Source organism: Mesoplodon densirostris, chromosome 6 (assembly GCF_025265405.1).
Source record: "Mesoplodon densirostris isolate mMesDen1 chromosome 6, mMesDen1 primary haplotype, whole genome shotgun sequence".
Taxonomy (NCBI): Eukaryota; Metazoa; Chordata; class Mammalia; order Artiodactyla; family Ziphiidae; genus Mesoplodon; species Mesoplodon densirostris.
The window spans coordinates 59038124-59061272 of NC_082666.1; the positions used below are offsets into that span (position 1 = coordinate 59038124).

The following is a 23149-nucleotide window of genomic DNA, read 5'->3' on the forward strand; positions in this document are numbered from 1 at the left end:
CATCTTACCCAGAACTTATTAGGTACTTAATGGCAACACAAACTAATACTACAGGGACTTAGTTTCAACAGTAGAGGTTGATTGGGCTGACCTCATCCTTTCTTAGTGTTATCATGGGTTAGTGGTGCAGTATGAAGCGGAAGTATAGTTAAAGGTAAAAGTATAAATGCACCAGAAATCAGGAGACCTGGGTTCTGGACCAGGCTCTATGACCTTGGGCAAAACCATATCTAGGACACAGTTATATCATCTGTAACTCAAATGAAGACAATCAAATCTACTTTTCACTGGACTATTGTGAGGATGAACTTCAATTAGGTGTGTCACAATATATATTTCTTAACAGAACATGGTACATAGATGTTCAAAATATATAACATTCTCTTGACTTGCACAAACCATCACACAGTAGCATGGACTTTACAAACCTAGCCATATAGTACATTTAAGCTCAAAAAGGATATATATATATATAGTCAAGGTCTGTTTCTAGATGCTTTATACGTTAGTGTGTTGCTCACTCATTACTGTTTGATTCTTTGAGCACTTTGCTAAATCACAGCCCCAAGAAGGGGAAGGGAGAAGGAAGGGGCTCTGCCCACTGGCTGTGAAGAAGCAGAGAGGACGCATAGAAATGGCAGCTCTTTGTCTCGGCACCAAGGCTGTCTTCCTCTCTCCTTCTCAGTTGGATGAACACATGATTTATCATTCTAAGTGGGACACTTCTGAGAGTGAAAAACTGTTTCAGTAAAAGAAGGATGTAAGTCCCCCTCACCTTTCAGGCTTACTTTTTGTGACCTTTGTTGTCACTTTAAAACTACGTCTGGGGCTTCCCTGGTGGCGCAGTGGTTGAGAGTCCGCCTGCCGATGCAGGGGACACGGGTTCGTGCTCCCGTCCGGGAAGATCCCACATGCCGCGGAGCGGCTGGGCCTGTGAGCCATGGCCGCTGAGCCTGTGCGTCTGGAGCCTGTGCTCCACAACGGGAGAGGCCACAACAGTGAGAGGCCCGCGTACCACCAAAAAAAAAAAAAAAAAAAAAAAAACTACGTCTGATATTCTAATAGGGAGGTAATTGTACAATAAGATTTTATCCAAGTAATCAATCTAAAATCCTGTATTTTTTAAAGGCATGCATAAAGGTTACTTAACTAAAGTTTGATAAATATATATTAATTTTAGAGAGGATCTGAGGATAAAGTAATTGTATTTTTATTATTATAATATATGCTTGAGAATGGGGTCAGCAAACTGTTCTATAAAGGGGCAGAGTAAATGGTTTAGGTTTTGTGGGCCATATGGTCTCTGTCACAACCAAGCGGTTCTGCCCTTATAATGCAGGAACATCACAAAAAACAGTGGGTATGGCTGTCTTCCAATAAAAGTTTATTTACAATAATTGGTTGTGAACTGGATTTGGCTTTGGGCAACAGTTTGCCAACCCCTGCTTTAAACAATAGTTCCCCATGGATCAGGAAAATTTTAAAAGTCTGTAATTAACTCGACTTCTAACGTTCTATTTTGCTAAGGAATTATGTTTAAAAAAAAAGAAAAGCCATTGCCTGGTATCTTTATCTCTTTGAATTTTAAATAGCAAAAGCTGGAAAAAGCACACATTCAGAAAATGTAGCTTTATGGAAATGTACCCACCACACAGTCCTTATTAAAAAAATTTTTCCTTAGCTCAGTGAAAACTTTGTCATGAATATCACTGGAGGCGGTACAGTAGAAAGAGCTTGGTAATCGTAATGAAAAGATCTGGATTTGAATAAGGTTGGGGGAGTACTAAGCAAGGAGGTATGAGCAGATCTTGAACAGTCCTTTAATGGCACAACACTCTCACAGGGCACTTTCCCTGTCCCGAATCACTGCTGCAAACACAAACTCCAATACTGGGTAACCCCAGAACTCACCGGCTGCCACTGCGCAGGGTACCAGGCTGGGGGGCAGTTGAAGCGGTTACAAGCTTGCACCGTGTTGGGCTTGGGCTGGTGACACAGCTCATCAGCCAGGATTACTGTTTCATTCATCTCTCTGGAAAGTAGGTGGGAGCAGGAGACATCTCTGGTCTGCAGACCAACCCCACAGGTGAGACTACATGGACTCCACTTGCCAATTTCCCACCTGGGAAGAAATCAGAGCCAGAGAGGAAGAGGACACCCTGAGCACTTGTGTAGAGAACAGTTCCCATGACGTCAAATGTTACCTAATGGAGTAAAAATACCTACCTGGGTACTTGGGAAGTTCTAGCACAAGATTGGCTAGGAATTCTATCCCAAACCTAGAACCCATCCTTTCCCTTCATGCTCTAGAATTCATTCAGAATAAACAAAGAGGGTGATAAAATGGAACCTCCAATTTTTACCCACAAAATCACCAAGAATGGTCACAACCATGTCTCTTTTGATGAAACATATACGCTTCATCAAAATAAGAGGGTATGTTAGATAAGATATAAGTTGAGCACATAGAGGCTTTGGTTACCACATACTGAATAGCGGGTCTAGAAGAAAGCTTTCTGCTAATCTCTCTAGCCCCCATTCTTAGCAAGACTGAAAAATCTGTGCTTGTTTTTCTTTGGCTTCAAAATGAAAGGTTGCCAGTTCCAACTTCCTTCAAGCTTCCATCACAGCATAGAAACGTCTCAGTCTTATGTATGAATATCATCACTGCCTGGGACTGGAGAATGTAACAAAAGTGAGAGTTGCTAAATAGATTACTCTTCTTGAGGAGGAATAAGTGGAGAGAACAGCTCATTACCTAGACGAGGAAGTCAAACATACAGATGCGTTAAGTGCATGAACTGGCCATTCCAAATGGCCAAGTCTTGACAAGTACATTTAGAGTGACCTAAGGGCCTGTAAAAACAGTCTCACTGCATTTCCCTGTTGATGCAGCCTCCAAAGTGGGAATAATAAAGAAACACCTCAGTTGCTTGGGCTTGGAGTGAGAAGTGTTCTTTATGATCAGTTTTAGAAAGTTCTGTTTACAGCGTGAGACACAAAGATTCTACAAACAGGAGTTAGCCAAGAAAAGCATGGAAAGTAGATCCTTCAGTAGCTAGGCCTGCCTAGCTTTTGTAGCCAGCCCTGAAAATTGGTTTAAAAGTCTCTGGCTTTAATGTTTTTCATCAGGCTGTATAAGTGAGTGTAGCTTTCTCAATCTTTTCAACTACTCTGATAGATAATTACCTTTCCAACCCCTATTTCCACAACCTCCTTTCCTACCCTATATTTAAGCCATATCTGTAATGAAGTACTTTGTCATTCTCGATTCATGTCCCCTGGTTTTCTAGCTCTGGCTTTACTGAAGCTAATTCCTAATTTGGAATACTTTTGGTCTTTCCCTTGCCCCTCTAAATTTCTTCCATTTCTATATATCCAAATTTAACCCATATTTAAAGGATTGTATCCACATCTGCTCCAGACACTGAATATTTTCTCAGTTGTATTACAGTTATTCAGTCTGTCAAAGACCCTACTAGAATATACACCTCTTGAAGGCAAGGTCCGTGTCTGAGTCAGTTTTGTATCTCTTGCAGGGTTCTTCATAGCTAATGTATATGGTTAATGTCTATGGTTAATACTTTTTTTTTAGATAGTTAATGTATATGTTTACTACTAGTTAATGTATATGGTTAATATTTTTTTTTAAATAAATGAGCAAATGGAAGGGACCTACCATCATCATGAGCACCTTACACACATTATCTCATTTAATTACTTACAGAACACTGAGTTGGGCTCTACTGATTTTCCCTATTTTAAAGTTGAAGGAATCTGAAAATCCAAGAGGCTGCTTGCCCAAATACCCATAATTAGTAAGTAGTGAATCCAGGATTCAAACTTGGGTGTGTCTGGCTCCAAAGCCTTTGTACCTTCTATTATACAATATCATCTTATCTCCGGAAAATACCTTGAGAACTGTCCTACAAACATTCATAAAATTTTAAATGAATAAAAGAGGAGAGGCTGGGCTGAATATATTTCTTTTAGATCCTTGTATGAATGTCTATAAACTTATTTTTAGATCCCTAGCTTGGATAAATTCCAAGCTTCAAAATGTTGTGGGCTATTGGTTTTAAAAATATGTCCACACCAATGAGGCAGAACGGATGCTATGTGACTTCCAAGGCTAAATCAGAAAAAGGATGTAGCTTCCACTTGGCTCTCTCTCTTTGATTGCTCACTGTAAGGGAGGGCAGCCACCATGTCATGAGGACCCTGAGACAATCTGGAGGAAAGTCCACATGCAAAGGAACTGGGGCTGCTCACCAACAGTCAGCACCAACTTGCCAGTGACATGGGTCACTGGCCCATGCTACCTTGAAAGCAGCTCTGCTGGACCACGTCTGGCCTTCAGATGATTTCAACCTCATGAGACACCCTGAGCCAGAACTGCCTTTCCAAGTTGCTCCCAGATTTCTCACTCATTAAACTGTGAGAGGTAATAAATGTTTATTTTTGTTGTGAACTCCTAGGTGTTGGAGAAATTCATTATGCAATAATAGACAACTAATACAAGGATATGTTCTCTCCCCCAAACTTGCATATGTTCATCAAAAGACATATATGAGAAGGTTCAAAGAAGCACTATTCCTAATAGCTCAGCTGGGGAACAACCTAAATGTCCATCAACAGTTGAACGGATAGATAATTATGATATATTCATACAAACCTTGACAGAAGAATGAAAATAAACTACTACAACAACAAGCAACATGGCTGAATCTCACAAACATGAAACTGAGTGAACAAAACCACAACTGCAAAATCCATAGTGTGATTTCATTTACATAACCCTCAAAAACCAAAACGAATCTACAATGTTAGAAGTGAGGGTGGTGGTTACCCTTGGTGGGTAGTAACTAGAACTAGAGTACGGTGTGGGGAGGGGGAGGGTTTCTGGGATGTTATCTTGATCTGGGTGCTGGATCTGCATTCTCGGTGTGAAAAATCACCAGGCCATATGTGCAGAATTTGTGCACTTTTCTCTATATTTGTCATGCTTCAAAAAAGGATGTTTTCCTCCCTCCCCCCTCCCACTTTCAAGAGAAACACTAAAATATTGTGGGTGTAAGATAGACTCCAACAGCTACACCCAATGCTGATGACCACTCTATGGATGTCTCATAAAGGAGCCGCTTGCACAGCGAGTGCTGGCCCGAGGCTGAAACTTGCCCTAATTTAGTCCCTACACCACTGCTGCCCCTACTCCTGCCCTCACCTCTGGCAGAAATTCAGTCACTGGGATCTTGAAGCAGAGGCATCTGGCAGCCATGAGGCCACTTCAGTGCTGCTGGAAAAACTCACAAAACAGACATATCTGCTTACTCATGATAAAGGTACATTGCTTTCTCAAGGGAAGGAGGGTAGCAGAAGCTATCTGTGTATTAAGCACTTTGCTGATTCTGGGTCAAAGTATTTTAATCAATTTAGGCCAAACGAGGGAAAACAGAGAGATGCCCCCGCTGCTCCTCTCCTGCATAGGGGCTTCGATTGTGAGGGCTGGGTCCTGCTGGCTGCCGACAGCCGCCTCCCTGTATTCTGTGCCTTTGGCTGTCGCTGATGGAGGGACTGTAGGCTGGTGGGACTCAGCCTGTGGGCAGGATTAGCTGTAGCTGGCAGCCTGGGAGACGCTGACAGGCCTTCCCTGGGATTCTGGGTTCTGGCTTCTCATAAGCCCAGTGCGGAGGAGGACAGGGGCTCTGGACATCAGAGGGCGAGGGTGTTTGTGCTTCCTCCCCCACTTTGTCTGGTTGACTTTAACTCATCTTTTCATCTTCACTGAAAATGTTACTTCCTCAGGGAGGAAGCCCTCAACTGGGTAAAATTTTCCTCTATGATACGGTTCCACGAATACTCTCCATTTGGAAATTCTCAACACACTTGGTTTTTTCTTTTGTTATGTTGTGGTAAGAACACGTACCATGGGATCTACTCTCTTAACAAATTTTAAGTGTGCAATACAGTATTGTTGTCTCTAGGTACAGTGTTGTACAGCAAATCTCTAACACTCATCTTGCTTAACTGAAATTTTATGCCTGTTGATTGTAACTCTCCATTTCCCCCTCTCCTGAGCTCCTGGCAACCACCATTCCACTCTTTGATTCTATCAATTTGACTATTTTAGATACCTCATGTAAGTGGTATCATAGTATTTGTCCTTCTGCGACTGGTTTATTTAACTTAGCATAAAGTCTTTAAGGTTCATCCATATTGTTACACATTGCAAAATTTCCTTCCTTTCTAAGGCTGAATAATATTCCATTGAAAGTATACATCACATCTTTATCTATTCATCTGTCCATGGGCATTTAAGCTGTTTCCACATTTTGGAAACAGCTACTGAGAACAGTGAGTGTTACAATGAATCTGAGAATGCTAGTATCCCTTCAAGGTCCTGATTTCAATTCTTTTGGATAAATATCGAGAAGTGGCATTGCAGGATCATGTGATAGTTTTATTTTTCAATTTTGGAGGAACCACTATACTGTTTTCCACAGTGGCTGCACCATTTTGTACTTCCCCCAACACTGTGCAAGGGTTCCAATTTCTCTACATTCTTGCCAACACTTGCTGTCTTTAGTTTTTTGATGATAGCCATCCTGACGGGTCTGAGATGATATCTCATTGTAGTTTTCGTTTGCATTTCCCTGATGATTGGTGACACTGAGCATTTTTCGTATACTCGTTGGCCACTTGTATGTCTTCTTTAGAACGCACCCGTAATCTGAGTATCCTGCTCGACTATTACCTTGATGAGAGCATGAGGCTGTGCCTCTTTTGGTTTATCACTCGTTATGGGTTTAATTGTAACCTCCCAAAAGATATGTTGGAGTCCTAAGCCCCAGTACCTCAGAATGTGACCTCATTTGGAAGTAGGGTCATGGTGGATGTAATCACTTAAGATGAGGTCATCCTAGAGTAGGGTGGGTCCTCAATCCAATATGACACGTACCTCATAAGAAGAGAGAGAGACACCCAGGAAGAATGCCATGTCGTGACAGAGACAAAGATGACGGTGATGCATCTACAAGCCAAGGAATGTCGAGGATTGCCGGTAAACTCCAGAAGCTAGAAGAAGCAAGGAAGGATCCTCCCTCACACGTTTCAGGGACCATGGTTCTGCTGACATCATAATTTTGGACTTGATTTTTGCCTCCAGAACTTGGAGAGAATAAATTTCTGTTGTTTTAAGTCACCCCATTTGTAGTAAATACTTTGTTATGGCAGCCCTAGGAAACCAAACTGCAACCTCAGTGCCTAGCACAGTGCCTGGAACATAGCAGATGCTCGGGAAGGACGAGGGGACTCCAGCTGAGTGGAACCTCAGTGACCTGTGTGTGCCCCTTTGGATTCGTCACTTGCCTGGTCAACATCTCAGCTGTGTCCTCTGAACAACCGCCCACCCCAATTTCAAGGTCCCCAAAGCTCTGAACACCACTAGGTTTGCTTCAGTGTGGTGAAAACTAACCGGTAACAAAGCTGGACCTGGATTGACATGATGCCTTGACAGGTCACATCTCACTTGATGTAAATATTTATACATTTTACTGCAGTAATAGTAGCCTGTTGGATTATGGTGTTTTCCCCCCCAGAACTCACTACAGATGTTATACACTTAACGCCTTAGTAATCCTAACCTATTTCTAAAATGCCCCAAATTCTGGATTCCAAAACACATCTGCTCCAATGGTTTTGGCTAAAGGATCTGGGTCCTGTATACAGAGAAGAGTAAACATGATCACTATGATTTCTTTTAGCTTCTAGGCTTCAGGTGTTGGCTTCATGGTTGGGCTCATGGCCAAAATGTTAGGGAGACTGGTTCCCCCTGAATTATCTTTCTATACTGTTTTCTTTCTGCTGAACCCTTCTTCTCCACATTCCTGTTTCTTTCTGCCAAAACCTGCTTGCAGGGAAGGCACTAGGAGTCGAGAGATCACAGTGATGCCCTGTAGCTTCAGGCTGGACCTTGCCAAGCTCCTGCAATTGACTCCTGACCAAGGGCAGGCAGGAGACAGGTTACCTCCCACCCTGCAAGGCTGGAATTAGGCTTCCTGCCCTCTGCCCAGCATCATGGGTCCTTGGGTTGGCCTGTCATTATAACTGGATTTTAGATTTTAGGCTTGGTTTCCTGATTTCCCCTTTGTTTTTCTGATGGTACTGGAGTTCTGCCCAAAGTCTGACTTATTGAAACGTGGTCTTGTCACCCTGCCTGTATCGGACCAGTTCTTGGCCTTGGGCATAGCAGAGAGACCCTTCGCCGTGAGCCATAAGCCATGATGTGACCACAACATATCCAGCTGACGTCACGTATTATGGCCAATAACAATAAGAATACTAACATTACCAGTGTTTACAATGAACCAGGTACTGTGCTAGTTGCTTTAAATGAGTTGCCTCCTTTAATCCTCTCCACAGCCCTGTGAGAGAGGTACTGTGATTATTTGCATTTTAACAACAAGGAGTTGAGGCCTGAAGAAGTTAAATGATTAATTAGTCATGGCCTAGAATGCCTCCTGCCAGGCCTCACACTGATGTCAACGCCACCTGCATCACATCAAAGTTCCCCATGACTTGGACATGGGGGTGCTGAGAATGGGGCTGCTCCCTGTGACAGAGGCCAGCACTGCGGATTTTAGAAGCCCCAGCTCTGCATTATCCCAGCAGGACTCAGGGCTAAGCTCCCCCAAGATGGGGGAGACATATCTGAACTTATGTATTACCTACATCGACTCTATGAAGACGGTATTATCAGTTCCCCTATTTTATAGGGCAATACAACAGAGGCTCTGACCAGCTGAGCAACTTGCCCAAACTCACACAGCTAGTAAACAAAGGAATCAGGATTCAAACCCAGGCAGCCAGGCTACGGCTTCTGAGGGACAGGATGATGAAGACAGAAATGTATCCCCCAAGATATGGGATACATTTATGAACTTATGTATTAGCCACATCAACTCTATGAAGACGGTATTATCAGTTCTCCCATTTTATAGGGCAATACAACAGAGGCTCTGACCAGCCGAGCAACTTGTCCAAACTCACACAGCTAGTAAACAAGGGAATCAGGATTCAAACCCAGGCAGCCAGGCTACGGCTTCTGAGGGCCAGGATGATGAAGACAACAGTACAAACTAGATCTGAGATGCAAATTTTAGGATCCCTGGTGCTCACAACTTCAGAAAATGACAAATGACAAAATGACAGATCTATTCCTCAGTAATAGAAGCAACCACCACTGAAGCCGCCCAGGGTCATGAACAGTTGTTTTTCAGTGAAGCAGCAGTGGGACTTGGCAGCTGAAGGGCAAAGGCAGAGTGTGGTTCCCCCACGTGCATGTTTGTTTTTTGGGAAGGTGGCTGTCAGAGGTAATTTGGGCAATCAAGGACCCATGGTGGTTGCAGCTTCTTAGCCGCTGGTGTTTGTATTAGCTACACAAAAGGAGGAATTTTTGCCTTCCTTTAGACAAGGACTCATTATGTGAGCTGCCAAGGGTTTGCTCCCCTACTCTTTCAGAGAGGCCTCCAGCAACTCACTGTTTGTTGCTGGTATAAATGCACATAATTTCTAACGGCAGACTCTCCCCACCGCAAGCTATTATCTGAAGAACCTCCTCTTACCCTGGCTTTTGCGGCAAAGTAGGGTTTGTTTCTCCACTCAAAATTTTAAAATGCAGTTTTTATTGGGAGGCAAAATACCATTATAAATTTCAGTTATTTGTTAGATACCTTCTTTATACTTGTGTGTAATCCTCCAACTTGACATTTCTGCCCAACATTTCTACCTTGTGATTTTTTTTTAAGGTTCCCCCCAAAATATTTGTTTCCTTTACAATGCCTCTGAGGTCAGGACGTAGATAGCAATCCGGCAATAATAAATCAGATATCATGGAGCGTGGCCAGCTCCAGAAATCCTAAGGTAGGGCCAAGAGAAACCTCCCTTCACCAGGGACATTATGACCCTGTCCCACTTTAAGGTTCTTGGACGATTATTAGTGGCTCCTCATTTATCTCCACATCTTCCAATCTATCCATAGCCTGAAGCTTCCAAAATGTCAGTCTACAATGTGAATCTGCTCACTTGACTTCCTCTGATTATAAACCTCCATTGGAGTCCGAGCTGGGCTTTCAGGGGAGGGGGTCCAGGGTGTCCAGGGCTCAGTTTTGGTCCAGTGCACCCAGTGGGGGCAAGGTGGTGCTGCCTGGCTGGAGCTGAACTTTTTTTTTTTTTTACATCTTTATTGGAGTATAATTGCTTTACAATGGTGTGCTAGTTTCTGCTTTATAACAAAGTGAATCAGTTATACATATGCATATATCCCCATATCTCCTCCCTCTTGCGTCTCCCTCCCACCCTCCCTATCCCACCCCTCTAGGTGGTCACAAAGCACTGAGCTGATCTCCCTGTGCTATGCGGCCGCTTCCCACTAGCTATCTATTTTACGTTTGGTAGTGTATATATGTCTATGCCACTCTCTTGCTTTGTCACAGCTTACCCTTCCCCCTCCCCATATCCTCAAGTCCATTCTCTAGTAGGTCTGTGTCTTTATTCCTGTCTTACGCCTAGGTTCTTTATGACATTTTTTTTTTCTTAAATTCCGTACATATGTGTTATGGAGCTGAACTTTCTAACTGGCTTTTCCTCCTTCCTTCCCTCTTCTGCTTTGTAGGACCGAACTTTAGCCTGAGGCTTGGTGGGGAGTGGTCCATTGGCATGTGACAGGGCTCACCACGGGCAATGATAATTGGGAACCGAACATTCAGGAAGGAGTGAACAAATACATAAGTACATGAAGGAGAATGGGAGCCAGACTTCTTAGTGTCAGAGAGGAGTTACAGATACAGAAAGTGGGAAGACTAGAATAAACCTGATAAAATTAGGCTGGTATTGAAAACAGCGTGAACTCATGATATTTAATAGACAGATACCTAGATAAACAAAGATATATCAATAGATATACATGAGTGTATACAAATATACAGATGTATATGTTTACAATATTTCCTAGCTCTCTCTGCTAACAGGTCTCGAAGTAATGACCTCTAGGTCTCCTAGTAGTATCAAGTGCCCAGATCTTGGTTTCTACATATCATTCTTCACTAAGGAACCAGTTCCTGTAAAAAGGGCTCTGGGGCAGGGGCTGGGAAAATGAAAAGTGAGCCTGGAATATCTTATACCAGGAAACTGGGAAGTACTCAAAGAATGATGGGGTATAAATCAAAAGGACACAGGGGCCAGTTTGAAGGGGCTCTCACTGTCCACGTCTGAGACAATTTGACAGTAATGAATTTTAACTCTCTGAGTAGAATAGAAATTCATAAGTAAATAAATAAGAGAAATCTCTATCCAACAGTAGAATGCCTACTAATAAACTAGAAGGAATGATAGAGTTTAGAAAGTCACCATTTGTCAACAATAACAACAATAATGATAATAACACTTGATTCAGGCAAGAATCGTCAACGAATATTGACACTGGTGGGTGAAAGGTTGGTGAGGAATAGGGTATTCACTTAGCCTTAGATTATCTACATAAAATACTTTTTACTTGCTATAAATATGATCAACATACTTATTACTTTTATGGTGGAAAACCTGGCCGACATCATCTTAACCAAGTCATAAGAGTTGCCATCATCAGTAACGAATGGAATGGAACACCTTTCATCACCTCCTGACACAATGCACTAAGAAGTACACAGCATACTTCTGCAGTGCTTTTGTCAAATTTCAAAAATCACGAGGGACCATCAAACAAACCCAAACGGAGGGACATTTTACAAAGTAACTGGCCTGTACTCTTCACAAATGTCCAGGATATGAAAGACAAGAAGAGACTGTCCCAGATGGGAGAAATCTAAGAAGAAATGGAAGACCCTAGATTGGGTGTGGGGCCTATAAAGGGCATTGCTGGGACAACAGGCAACATGTGAATGGAGTCTGTGCATGAGATGGTGATACTGAATTCATGTCGTTTCTTGATGGATGGTAAGTTGCACCGTGGTTATTTATGACAACATTCTTGTTTTTAGGTAATAAACACTGAAGTGTTAAGATGCATGTGGGTATATGCATGTGGGTGTAAGATGCATTTAGGTATATGCATGCATATATCTAAAATTATTCCCAAATGGTCCCAAAATGTTAACAACTATAGAACTGAGGGTCCGAGTATAAGGGAAATCTGTGTACTATTTTGGAGACTTCTCTAAAAACTGAAGTTATTTAGAAATAAAGCTTATAAAAAAACATCCACTGGCTCCCTCTTACCCACAGGCCAATGGTCAAATCCTTGGCTCACCTGCAATGTTCTTCCCAAAGAAGTTTGAGTATATCTTTCTGGTGTAATCTCTGGTCACCCCATACTCAGCTTTGCTGAGTACCCAGCAGAAGAGGACTGCTCTTCTCTGGCTGGCAGATGCCTCTCCCTCTCAGGTTGGATCCTGAACATCACCTTCCTCTCTGAACACTTTTTCGATGCCCCTCCCACAAGGCAGAGCTAGACCTTTCCCTCTCCAGCACGCTGCTGTGTCTTTCCTTCTAGTGGCATTCTTTTCTTCCCTCAGGCTCATCTTCACCACACTGTAGTTACTTGTCTACTTATTTATCTCTCTCACTAGACCCTAACGGCCCTGACTTACTCAACTTAACATCTCCAGGACCTACTCCAGTGCCGGCACAACAAGGATGCCCAGGGTGGCATCGTGGCCTAACGAAGGAGACGTTTGGCTCTGGAATTGGATTCTCTGTGAATGAACCGTGCCCTGCCACTCTCTAACTACATAACCTTGGGCAAGTTACTAAACATATTTAAAGTAGGAATAATAGCAATACTCCCTTCAAAGGGTTGTTAGGAGGTTTAAGTGAAAACATCTACATACAGGCCATAAGCACAGTGCCTGGCACAGATTAAGGGCTCTGTAAACATTAGCTAATATGAACTGTTCTTACTGGTTGCTCAGTAAATATTTGTTAAATGCGTGGATGATGATTGTAAGGATAGAGTTTAATGAATAGAGTGAGAATTCTTCCCAGAGTGAGTCAGTCAAAGTACCATAGGTTACAGAGACTGAGGGAAAGGACATTTGTGACCTGCCCACATTAACTGAGCATTTACGCATACCCTGCTAATAAGCCCTGTGGCAGATACAGAAGTGGGGAACGTGCTCGCTACCTTCAACATGCTTTCAGCAAAGATGGGGAGAACTGACAAACACCCAGGAGACACAGCAAACAATGTTAGGTAAGAGGAATGAGCTAACTCTAAACGATTTGGCTGAAGCATGGACACTGCAGAATTTCAGAAGGCAGGCAGTGTGGTGCTCATACCACTTGCATTTACATGACTGATTGCAAATCACAAAGTCTGTCCATCAGCATTATCTCACTTGATCCACCTAACTCAGAAGTAAAGCAAAGCCAGCATCACTACCTCCATCTTACAGATCAGCAAGCTGGGGCTCAGAGAAACCAGTGATTTCCCCAAAGTTGGGAAGGGAAGTCAGGTACCTCCTTCTACCCTGCTAAGTCACTAAGGGTGGAGGATGGAATCATGAAGGGTCCGAGAGGAAGAATAGACAAGTTTAGAAAAATCATTACACTCCACAGCAGATGGATCTGCTACAAGCTCTGTGCTTTAGAAAGCTGCTTAAAGGGGCCTAGGGAAAATAACAGATCAAAGGAGATGTTAGACAATAGACAGTACAAATATATTTGAAGGCCAAAAATCAACCAAAAGCATATAGGATAAACAGCATCGAGAGAATCAGGGCTCTCTATAAAAGAGGAGCTTGCGTGGCTCAGGACACAGGAGATAGAGCCACGTTTCTCTTGGAAGTCAGCCTGCTTGGTACAAGGTTTTGCCTCCATAAAAATGCTTATAGTCAAGATTACCAAACACCTGAGGTGGCAAAGCACTTATACCTACTGAAGAACAGTGTGGTGGAAGTGACAACTTTAGCCTTGCCAGCCGGTCTCACCTTCTAAATCATTTCTTTAAAAAAAAAAAAATCAAGGTTGCCAACATTGCAAATAACTCCTTGGTGGGTTTTTTGCTATTTTAAAAAAGAGATTAATGAATAGCTCTTGAGAAAAAGAGGGCTTGCAGCAAGATATACATTTCCTCTCTCATTACAAGCATGCCGTTTGCTTTAAACCTACTTCCTTCACAGAGCACGTCAAACAGCAGAAGGGCCTGAAAACTAGGCCCAGTGGTACAAAGCATCTCCAGCCTTCTCTCCCACACCCTCCAACACTTCTCTATGGCATCCCGTTGTCCAAGAAACCCCACTTGTCCGCTTACCTACAGGCAGTTTGATTCAATTAAAACTTCTAAGGTCTCCCTCCTATTCTCTGATTGCCCTGTCTTCTGGGTGATAGTACATTAAAATGAGATAGAATTTCTGCTGGCTATTATGATTCAGACAGGATTCCTGAGACACAGGTTAGGAGGGTAAATGATCTGCCAAATCACTTGTGCCCTTAGAAGTTTGAGATTTTAGTTGGCTTGCTTAGAATTCTAGGTGGAAATTTCGTATTAAAAATAGTCACAGGCTGGGAAAAACTGGCAGAACAGGTCTTCAGATAGTTAGATACTTTCAGGAGCTGATTTTATAAGCCCAATTCTTGTTATCTCCGCATATCTAGAAAAGCACTAAAATCCTTCATGGTGATGACTGCTCCTCGAGACTAGCAGAAAACTTCTGCAAAAAATATGTGCTTGATTGTATGTACTCCCCCCTCACAAAAATCACATATATACTGACCTTCCCCCCTACTTTTTTGGAGCAGTTTCTCAGAGCTATCTGAAATGCTGTCTCCCAGGCTATAGTCCTCATTTTGCCCCAAATAAAACTTGACTCCCCCCCCAAAAAAAAATCACAGGGTTGTCCTGCTTGTGGTCAAGATCACAGAAGGAACTGCTTCAATCACAAACACAAGTGTCACCTGGCATTTTTCTTTTTCTCCCTCTAACATTCTCTTGTGGTTATTATTCCAGTTTTCTTTTTGATCTTAATTGATGAGCATCCTCACATTGAAGGTCTAGCACTAAACGAACTCCCTTCCTCTTCCAGAATTAAATCCCCCAAACAGAGATGAGCTTCTCCAGGCTTAACCGTTTGCTGGCTTCCCAACACACCATTTTTCTTTTTCACATCTGTGAATCTGCTTCCAACCTTTCCTTCCTGGAATGCTCTCCATATTCCCAGCTCCAGGTCTGACTCAAGTCCTTCCTCGGGGAGGGTCTCCCTCGCCATCCTAGCTCCTATCAACTGCATCCTCTTTACAATCCTAATAGATTTACTGTCATTTGGCCCTTGTTTAGATCCTATAACACTGACCATGTAGCTGTTCCAAGCCAAGGCTAGAGTATCTTAATTGACATAATTCTATTTGCCTAAATGTTTTTCTCTAGTTATCATCCCAAGTAGAATATAAGGCTTTTAAGATTTAGGATCAAGTATTTTGGAGTTCAGAGCATTGTTTGGCATCCATCAAATCAGGCCATAAAGATTGCTATCTCTTTGTTGATTTGCAGGGGGCATTTCTCACTTAAACCCTACAAGCCTAAGAGTTTCTTCCTGTTATGGGTTGATAATGTCCTCCCCAAAAGATATGCTGAAGTCCGAACTCCCAGCACCTCAGAATATGACCATATTTGGAAATAGGGTCTTTTTAGAGATAATCAAGTTAAAATGAGATCATTAGGGTGGGTCCTAATCCATTATGACTGGTGTCTTTAGAAAAAGGAGGCAGACAGGGAAAGTGATCACGGGAAGATGGAGGGTTAGAGAGAGTCATCTACAAGCCAACGAACACCAAAGATTGTTGAAAAACCAGCTGAAACTAGGAAGAGGCAAGGGAGGATCCTTCCCTTACAGATTTCAGAGACAGCATGGCCCTGCTCAGATGATTTAAGACTTTTAGCCTCCAGAACTGTGAGAGAATAAATATCTGCTGTTCTAAGACACCCAGTTTATGGTACTTCATTATGGTAGCCCTAGCAAACCAATACACTCCCTCAAGTTAGTTCTCTTGAGAAGTTTTTAATCCATTTATTTATGTTGTAAATGGAAACCTTTCTGGACATTTATATTCATGGGCTTTCTCTCCAAGTGAAATGCCTGGGAAGTTCAGTCCTTTATGTCAGGATCCAGAAGTCTGCTTCTATTGATATAATCTCCTGCAAGATTCTGCCTCCTCTTTCCTTTCATCATAATGGCTTTCACAGTCTTGTAGACTAAATTTTTTCTTCCACCCATGTATTTGGCCATTCATATACATATGTGTGCCTATAGCCATGCATTCATTGGATAAAAACCTACTATGTACCAAGTGTTATGCTGAATGATGGGGATGCAGAGATTTAAAAAAAAAAAATTCTTGACCTTAAGGGCTTTAGGAGACAACTACAAGATACTGTAATAAGTGCTATTCATTTATTTATTCATTCAACTAGTGTTCATTGAGCCCTTTATGTGGCCAGGCTCTACATGAAGGGACAGAATGGTAAAGGAGAGAAAGACAGACCCTATTCCCATGGGGCTCACAATTTAGTCTATGAGACAGGTAAGCATGAGGTGTAGGGAAGCACAAAAATACAGACTGGGAGTCAAAAGGGAAGTGATAGTCATGGAAGGCTTCCTGGAGTCAGTGATGCCTGGGCTGAGTCTTGAAGGGTGAATAAGAGGTGGCCAGCAAAGGCAGAAGTAAAGAGAAAGTATTCCAGGCAGAGTGAGTTGTTAAGTTGCATTTGGGGAATTCCAGTTTATCTATTTCCATGCTCAGGGCTGGAAAGAATATTGAGTAGAAAGCCTAGTAAATACTTGGAAAATTCTGGTTCTCACTCCCCTCTGTTTTCCTCGATGTCGTTATGGTGGGTAAGGGAGCCTGGAAAACAGAGGTGCCGTGGGCAGCCAAACCCCCAATGACCAAGATGACTTAAGCTCACTACAGTTCAAACCCACAGCCCCGAGGACAGTGCTGGGTAGCACACGTCCCATCAGCTGACAGCTGGATGCCCAGCACGATCCCTTTCTGTCCATCCCAAGGGGTACCGGGCTTTGGTGAGAATCCCAACAGGCCCGTGGCACAGGGTGACATGGGGCTTTAAGCAGGCCCTCCGCCATGTTTAATCAGACTAGAAATTCATTTCAATCCTGGTTTAGCAGAGGAAAACAAAAGATAGAGCCATTTCCCCTGGAGAGATGTCTCTGTCTCAGTCTCCAGGGTTTGATACCTGAGGAGTCAGGAGAGGAAGCAGCTAACTATGGATGCTGGGTGTGATGAATTGCATCAGTGCTGGGACACACACACACACCCACTCACACACATACTGCTATAGGCAGCACCTGCTCTTTGCCAACCAAGAATGTTTCTATTCACACAGATGTTGTACCCACAGGACGCAGAGAGCAGCAGCCCATGTACTCTCTAGCCCTGAGGGGTGTCTTCTTGAGGAGAAAGAGGAAGGCCGTGCACAAATGTTTTCATATTTGACCACATGAAAATGACCTAAAGTTATTTTTCAAGTGAGGTTCAAAGATCTCTTCAAGTAGAATGTACGTTTTACTCTTTGATGTTTTGTTATCTCAGGATTATTATCAGACTGAAGTCTGACTAAATTTAAACCCTCATATTAGGATTTATTTTGGCTTATTAAATCCCTCATTTGTTCTCAATTATCCATGATGCTCATTTATTGCTAGCACTTTTATCGCTGGAACGCTATGTTTAAGCACGCTTGCATCTGAATGGTGCTGATGAATTGCCCTGAATCCCTGAGTGGTGTTCATCAAGCAGGAGACGTGTGTACAATGTCAGAGGGTCAGACTGACCCAGAACTTTGGATTCCAACAAATCAGGGATGGAATCTACTTCCACCTGTGCTTTCTAACTTTGGGCAAGTTGCCCACTTTGAATGTCAATTTCTTTATCTGTAAAATGGGACAGCAACTGTGATAATAGCTTCCAGTAGTTACTGGACGCTTGTTATGTACAAGGTACTGTATAAGAACTTCACATGTACTTACTCATTAATCCTCAAGGCAACCTAAGATAGATGGACTATGATTATGTCCTTTTATATATAGGTTAATGAAGTAATGTGACCAAGGTCACACAGCTAGTCAGTAGAGATCCAGGATTCAATCCTAAATGGTCTCGAGAGTTTTGACTCTGTTCTTACTTTCTACCTTGCAAAGGTGCTGGGAGCAAAATACCACATGGTAGCTGTCATCATTATTACTGTTGTCACTGTTGTTATAATGTTATTTCTCTTGCACAAGAGAGGCCAATAGGAAGAATGGGTCTTCAGGATTCTTTCTTTTTTGGCCTATTTGTGGTTCCTTGAAATGACTGCTATTACTATACCCGAATCACAGCAACTATTTTGGTATTCACTTGTGCTTGCTTTATCCCACACTCACAGTAAGTAACAGCTTGGTTTCATGCAGCTCAACGTTCCCCAGGCCACAGAAAACTTTCTAGCTGCCCTCTGATCCTCAGAACACATTGTATATTTTTCTAGTTAAAAAAATGGAAACAGTGGGGGCAACCTGGTAACTAAATTCTGAGTAAGAACAGTGGAATCCATATGACTTCCAAAAAATTGTGGAGAGGATTTCTATCCCATGCCACATGGAGGTCAACTGAGTTCCTAATTCTGGACCATCATTCATTCATAAATTACTAGAAAAACCCTCATGTTCTATGAATTTTCTCTCTTTTCCTTTCATGTCCCACTTGACTCCATACCCTCTACTCTTCACTCTCAAAGAGTGAGGAATACTTTTCTCATGGATCGATATGCTATCTTTAGAAAGGATCAAAGATTTCTATCTGAGGTAACTGGTATCTTCTTAGCTGTACATAAACTACTCAATTCATTTCTATAGTGTGCATAAGGTAGAGAGAAAGAATAAAAAGTTCTTTCATAGTTTGGTGAGAAAATCCTTTCTTATCCTAGTAAAGAGTACGTTATGGCCACCTTTGACCATCTGGGTCTGCTACACTGTCACCTGATTCCACCTCTTAGTGCAGTTTTAGCACTGGAAAACTCTTATACAGGGCCTATAACCAAGCCCTCTAACAAGTGCCTTACATACATTCACTCATTAATGTGCACAGAACCCCACTGAGGTAGGTATTATTTCATCCTTACCTTACGGACAAGGAACCAAGGACAGACAGGGGTTGAGTGACTCACTCAAGTACACATAACTGCTAAGTAGCAGAATTAGGATTTGAACTTAGGAAGTCTGGCTCTAGATCCTACGTTCTGACTCCCTATACGAGTTTCTGGAGTCCACCTGTTTACGATAAACACTGAGCTCGAAGTTGGGAAGCATTACTTTTCAGGCTTTTAGTTTGAGCTCTGCTAGCCATGGCTACTTGGGCAAGTCACCTTCGACCTGTCTTCCTTCGCAGATAAGATGAAGGAATATTACATTCTGGGATTCTACAACCCCAGTCACTGAGGGAGACTCATTTGTCAAATTGTTAGATTCTAGACAAGTCTGTCAGCCAAACTCCTCACCACTTTCTGGCATTTTAGAGTGTAAAGAATGAAGCCCTGCCATCTTTTGGTACTGAAACTACTGATACAGCCGACTGGGAAGTGATGAGAATTTGATGGCCACCAAGCTCTTTATGTGACCATGATGCCTCAGTCCCTGGAAGCGAAAGAATCCAGCTTCCAGTAACTGGTTGGCAAAACTGTCTACAACAAAGAAGGATTCCCAATGATTCTTGAGGACGATGCACTCACAGTAAAGTCTCTTGGTCCATCAGCATTATCTGCCATGGACCTGGGCACAGGAATTTGGACTGGAAACCCACCCTGTGCTTCATTGTTTAAACTGGCTTTTCAGGAAGAGAGAGTTCTTTATGAACAAATGGGTGCATTTGATGTTCAGAAAACCCATCCATTTCAGACACTGGTCTGTCCAGAGAGGAGGATTTGGGGCTCCCAAATGCAATAAATAGCAAACAATGAAACAATTATGGGACTAGCATAAACGTTGGGATAGGCTGACATTTAGAGTCTGCCTATGCTCAGAGAGACAATGGACAGGGAATTTTACACATCGGAGGATGAAAAGATGCAGCAAGATGTCATGACCAAGCATGTAAGATTTCAACGCACTACCTTTCTGTGTGTCAAGAGAAAGGAATACAATCCATGGGTCCACTTTCTAGACCTAAATATGCAGCTGCAGCAAGACCATGTGTGGTGAAAAGTAGTCCACATCGTGCCAACCCTGTTCTGCCCAGCGACCCTCCTGGAGAAGTTAAGCATGCAGGGGTGAGCTGGAAAACAGCACTTTTCTTTTCTAGATCAAGGGGAGGTCAATCCAGCGCACAGGTGGTTTCACTTCACTCCACCATGGGTCAGTTATATCGTCAACCTCCATTAAATGAAAGATGAAGTGCGTGACAGTGCCCATTTCCACAGAAGGTGTTTCTAGGTGTGCCTGGGATGGGCCTTCAGAAGGCCCGTGGAAGCGACTAGCAGGTAACGTAGGAGAAAAATGGAAGCATTCCTGGCCCTCAAACTCTTATCTGACTGTCTGCCCCCGGTTGCAAACAAACAGCCTACCATGAGTGCCAAAAAGGAAAAGCCACAAAATCGAGCTTGACAGTGGGGAGCGTCTTGTGAGGAAGATCTGGCTCCGTTATCAGCTTCTCTCCCACGCCATAATGCTGGCATCACTTTCCTCACAAAAAGAGCATTGATAAATGGTATCTGTCTAGTTGTGGTGGATTTTACATCAATAAATACCTTGCTTATAACAGTTTCCTTCTGTGATTTTCCATAGCTTGATGGAGCTAAAATTGTACAAGCTCTGGGCATTGCAGTCTTTGATTTTTGCCAGCTTGCTCATCTGCAGAAGGAGTTGAGGCAGTTGAAGTGTGGTCCTTGGGTGGGAGTGGAGGTGGGGGTGGGATGGGCCATAGACCACCCACAGAGGTTTTGTTAATGCCGGGAAATTTCCCAGTAAATGCATCAGTGATGCATAAGCTTCATTTTCTATTATTGAGAACTTTAACTCAGTTTCTCAAAGAGCATCCCGGATGTATTCATCAATCTACAGAGTCCTCCCACATACACTTGAGTTGAAAAAAGGAGGAACCCGTGTCTGGCATGTGGGGTTTTGCCAAGGCCAGGGCATACATATCCTTTCTGTTTACTCCTTAAACCTCAAAACAGCTTGTGTGTCAGTTCCCAAACTGAGATTTCCCTGGGATGTTGCTGTTTCTGTGTGCTAAGCCAATCTTGCAATGACATCTGCACACTAAGCAAGTATCTGGAGGACTGATTAGATAGTGGCGCCCTGAAAACCAACCCCCTGGAGTATCTCACAGGGCAAGAGATGAAGAGGTGGCTTAAAAGATGAAATAAAGAGGGAGTAATAATTCAGTGTCTTGTATTTACATAACTCCAAGTTACACAGAACTCGGAGAACTTTGCAAAACTGTGTAATCTGAGAGCTCTTGACCCTGAGTTTGCAGCTGAAGGAGATGGAGGAGATATTAGTGATCCTTCTGTTTTTCAGAGTTTTCTACCATTGCCTGAAGATGCAACACAAATACATTGCCCTACGTTCTCGGTCCCTGTTTTGCATCTCTTGAGCCATCAGAACTGTCTGAGGGCAGCATGGTACCTTGGAGAGGACAGGGAAGTTACAGATAAATGATCGAGTTTCAAGTTCTTGTGTCACTCACAGGGACAAAGATCCAACAAAGCTGGTAGTAAATAACCTGACCTATTTTAAACAGTTGGTAGAGTGGTTATTGCATTACATCATTATGGGACATAAATATGTCAGCTTCCTGTTAATTAATTGAGAGCAACCAGAAATGCTCTTGTAATACAGGGGAATCAAGCACTTTTAGGCTCATCTGGAAGACTGAAAGGTGACAGAAAGCAGGACACAAAGCTGTCCCAAGGGCTTCTGAAAAACCTGGATTGGGACTTTAGGGGCACTATCTAAGTAGTATATCAATAATATGTTTGATTAGAATTTTAGGAAAAAATACTTTGACATCTATAAGAACAAGAGACTCACTGAGCTCAGTGATCACCTTCTCTGGGTCACCCTCCCTGATTTGGATTAGGTGACTCATCTCAGTGTTCCCAGAAGACAGTCATCCACATCTCTGCTATGGCCATTGTGATTGTGCATTGTCATGATCTATTTGTGTACTGACCTCCCAATTAGCTGTTAGTGCCTGGCCCCAGGGTCTATGTCCCAGACTTGTTTGTTTCTTCAGGGCCTGCAACACAGCAAGAATTTAATAAATGTGTGCTGAATTGAGCTGGATTTTCCCTTAACCAGCAGAAAATGCTCCCTCTCCCTGGGGGCTAGAGCTTATTGAATGAGATATAGTCAAGGGCCGGGTATTCTTGGCTTAGACTGGACGGCCCCTTCCCTTTGTAACAGAGTTTCTCTCTCCTTCCTTAAGGAAAAATGTTGAGAGCCCCAGTTCCTTAAAGCACATACAAATCCACCCACATCCTCCAACCCAGGCACAACTTCTTACAGAGATATATATTTAAGAAAAAACACACAAATGACACAGCCAATACCTATTACTATTCACTGAGTGCTTCATGTGTGCTAGGTGCTATATCAAGCACTCAACATACATATCCGCACAACAATTATCCAAGAGTTAAAGACAGAGGATCTGAAGTTCTGAAAAGTTAAACCATCTACTCAAGGCCAGTGAGCGAGTAAAATCTCAGATCTGTATGATTCCCAAGCCCGTGCTCTTAAGGCTAGAATGAAGGCATGGGGATCAGTCACTCATACCTTAGTGTGAATTAGCTTAGGTAGTTCTGTTTTCCTAACTGTTAAGTTGAGCGGAACTGAATGGATTGGTGGCCGGGGTGCGGGCAGGGAGAAAAAGAGCTGAAAGAATTGGGGTCCTGGCACAAGTGGTAGAGAAAGGTCATCTGGGAATTTGGATAGTAAGAGGGCAAGGTGATTAGGATTACGTCTCTGGGGCAGAGAAGAAAGAGGTACTAGGAAAGAGGTTCTCAGAGAAGAGAGGGGCACGGAAAAGGAGGTAGGGAGCCAGGGTCGCATGGGGGACCCTGCGGAAAGAGAAGTGTGTGTGTGTGTGTGTGTGTGTGTGTGTG

General features: G+C 42.9%; 1 protein-coding gene across 3 annotated transcripts in view; it reads right to left on the minus strand.

The window, feature by feature from the left end:
* ADAMTSL1 (ADAMTS like 1) overlaps positions 1–23149 on the minus strand; it is a 475434-nt gene that overhangs the window by 195941 nt on the left and 256344 nt on the right. For all 3 annotated transcript variants that reach the window (XM_060102066.1, XM_060102065.1, XM_060102068.1), the window contains one exon: positions 1912–2122. In XM_060102066.1, coding sequence (XP_059958049.1) covers positions 1912–2122 — 211 coding nt within the window. The remainder of the gene's footprint in view (positions 1–1911; positions 2123–23149) is intronic.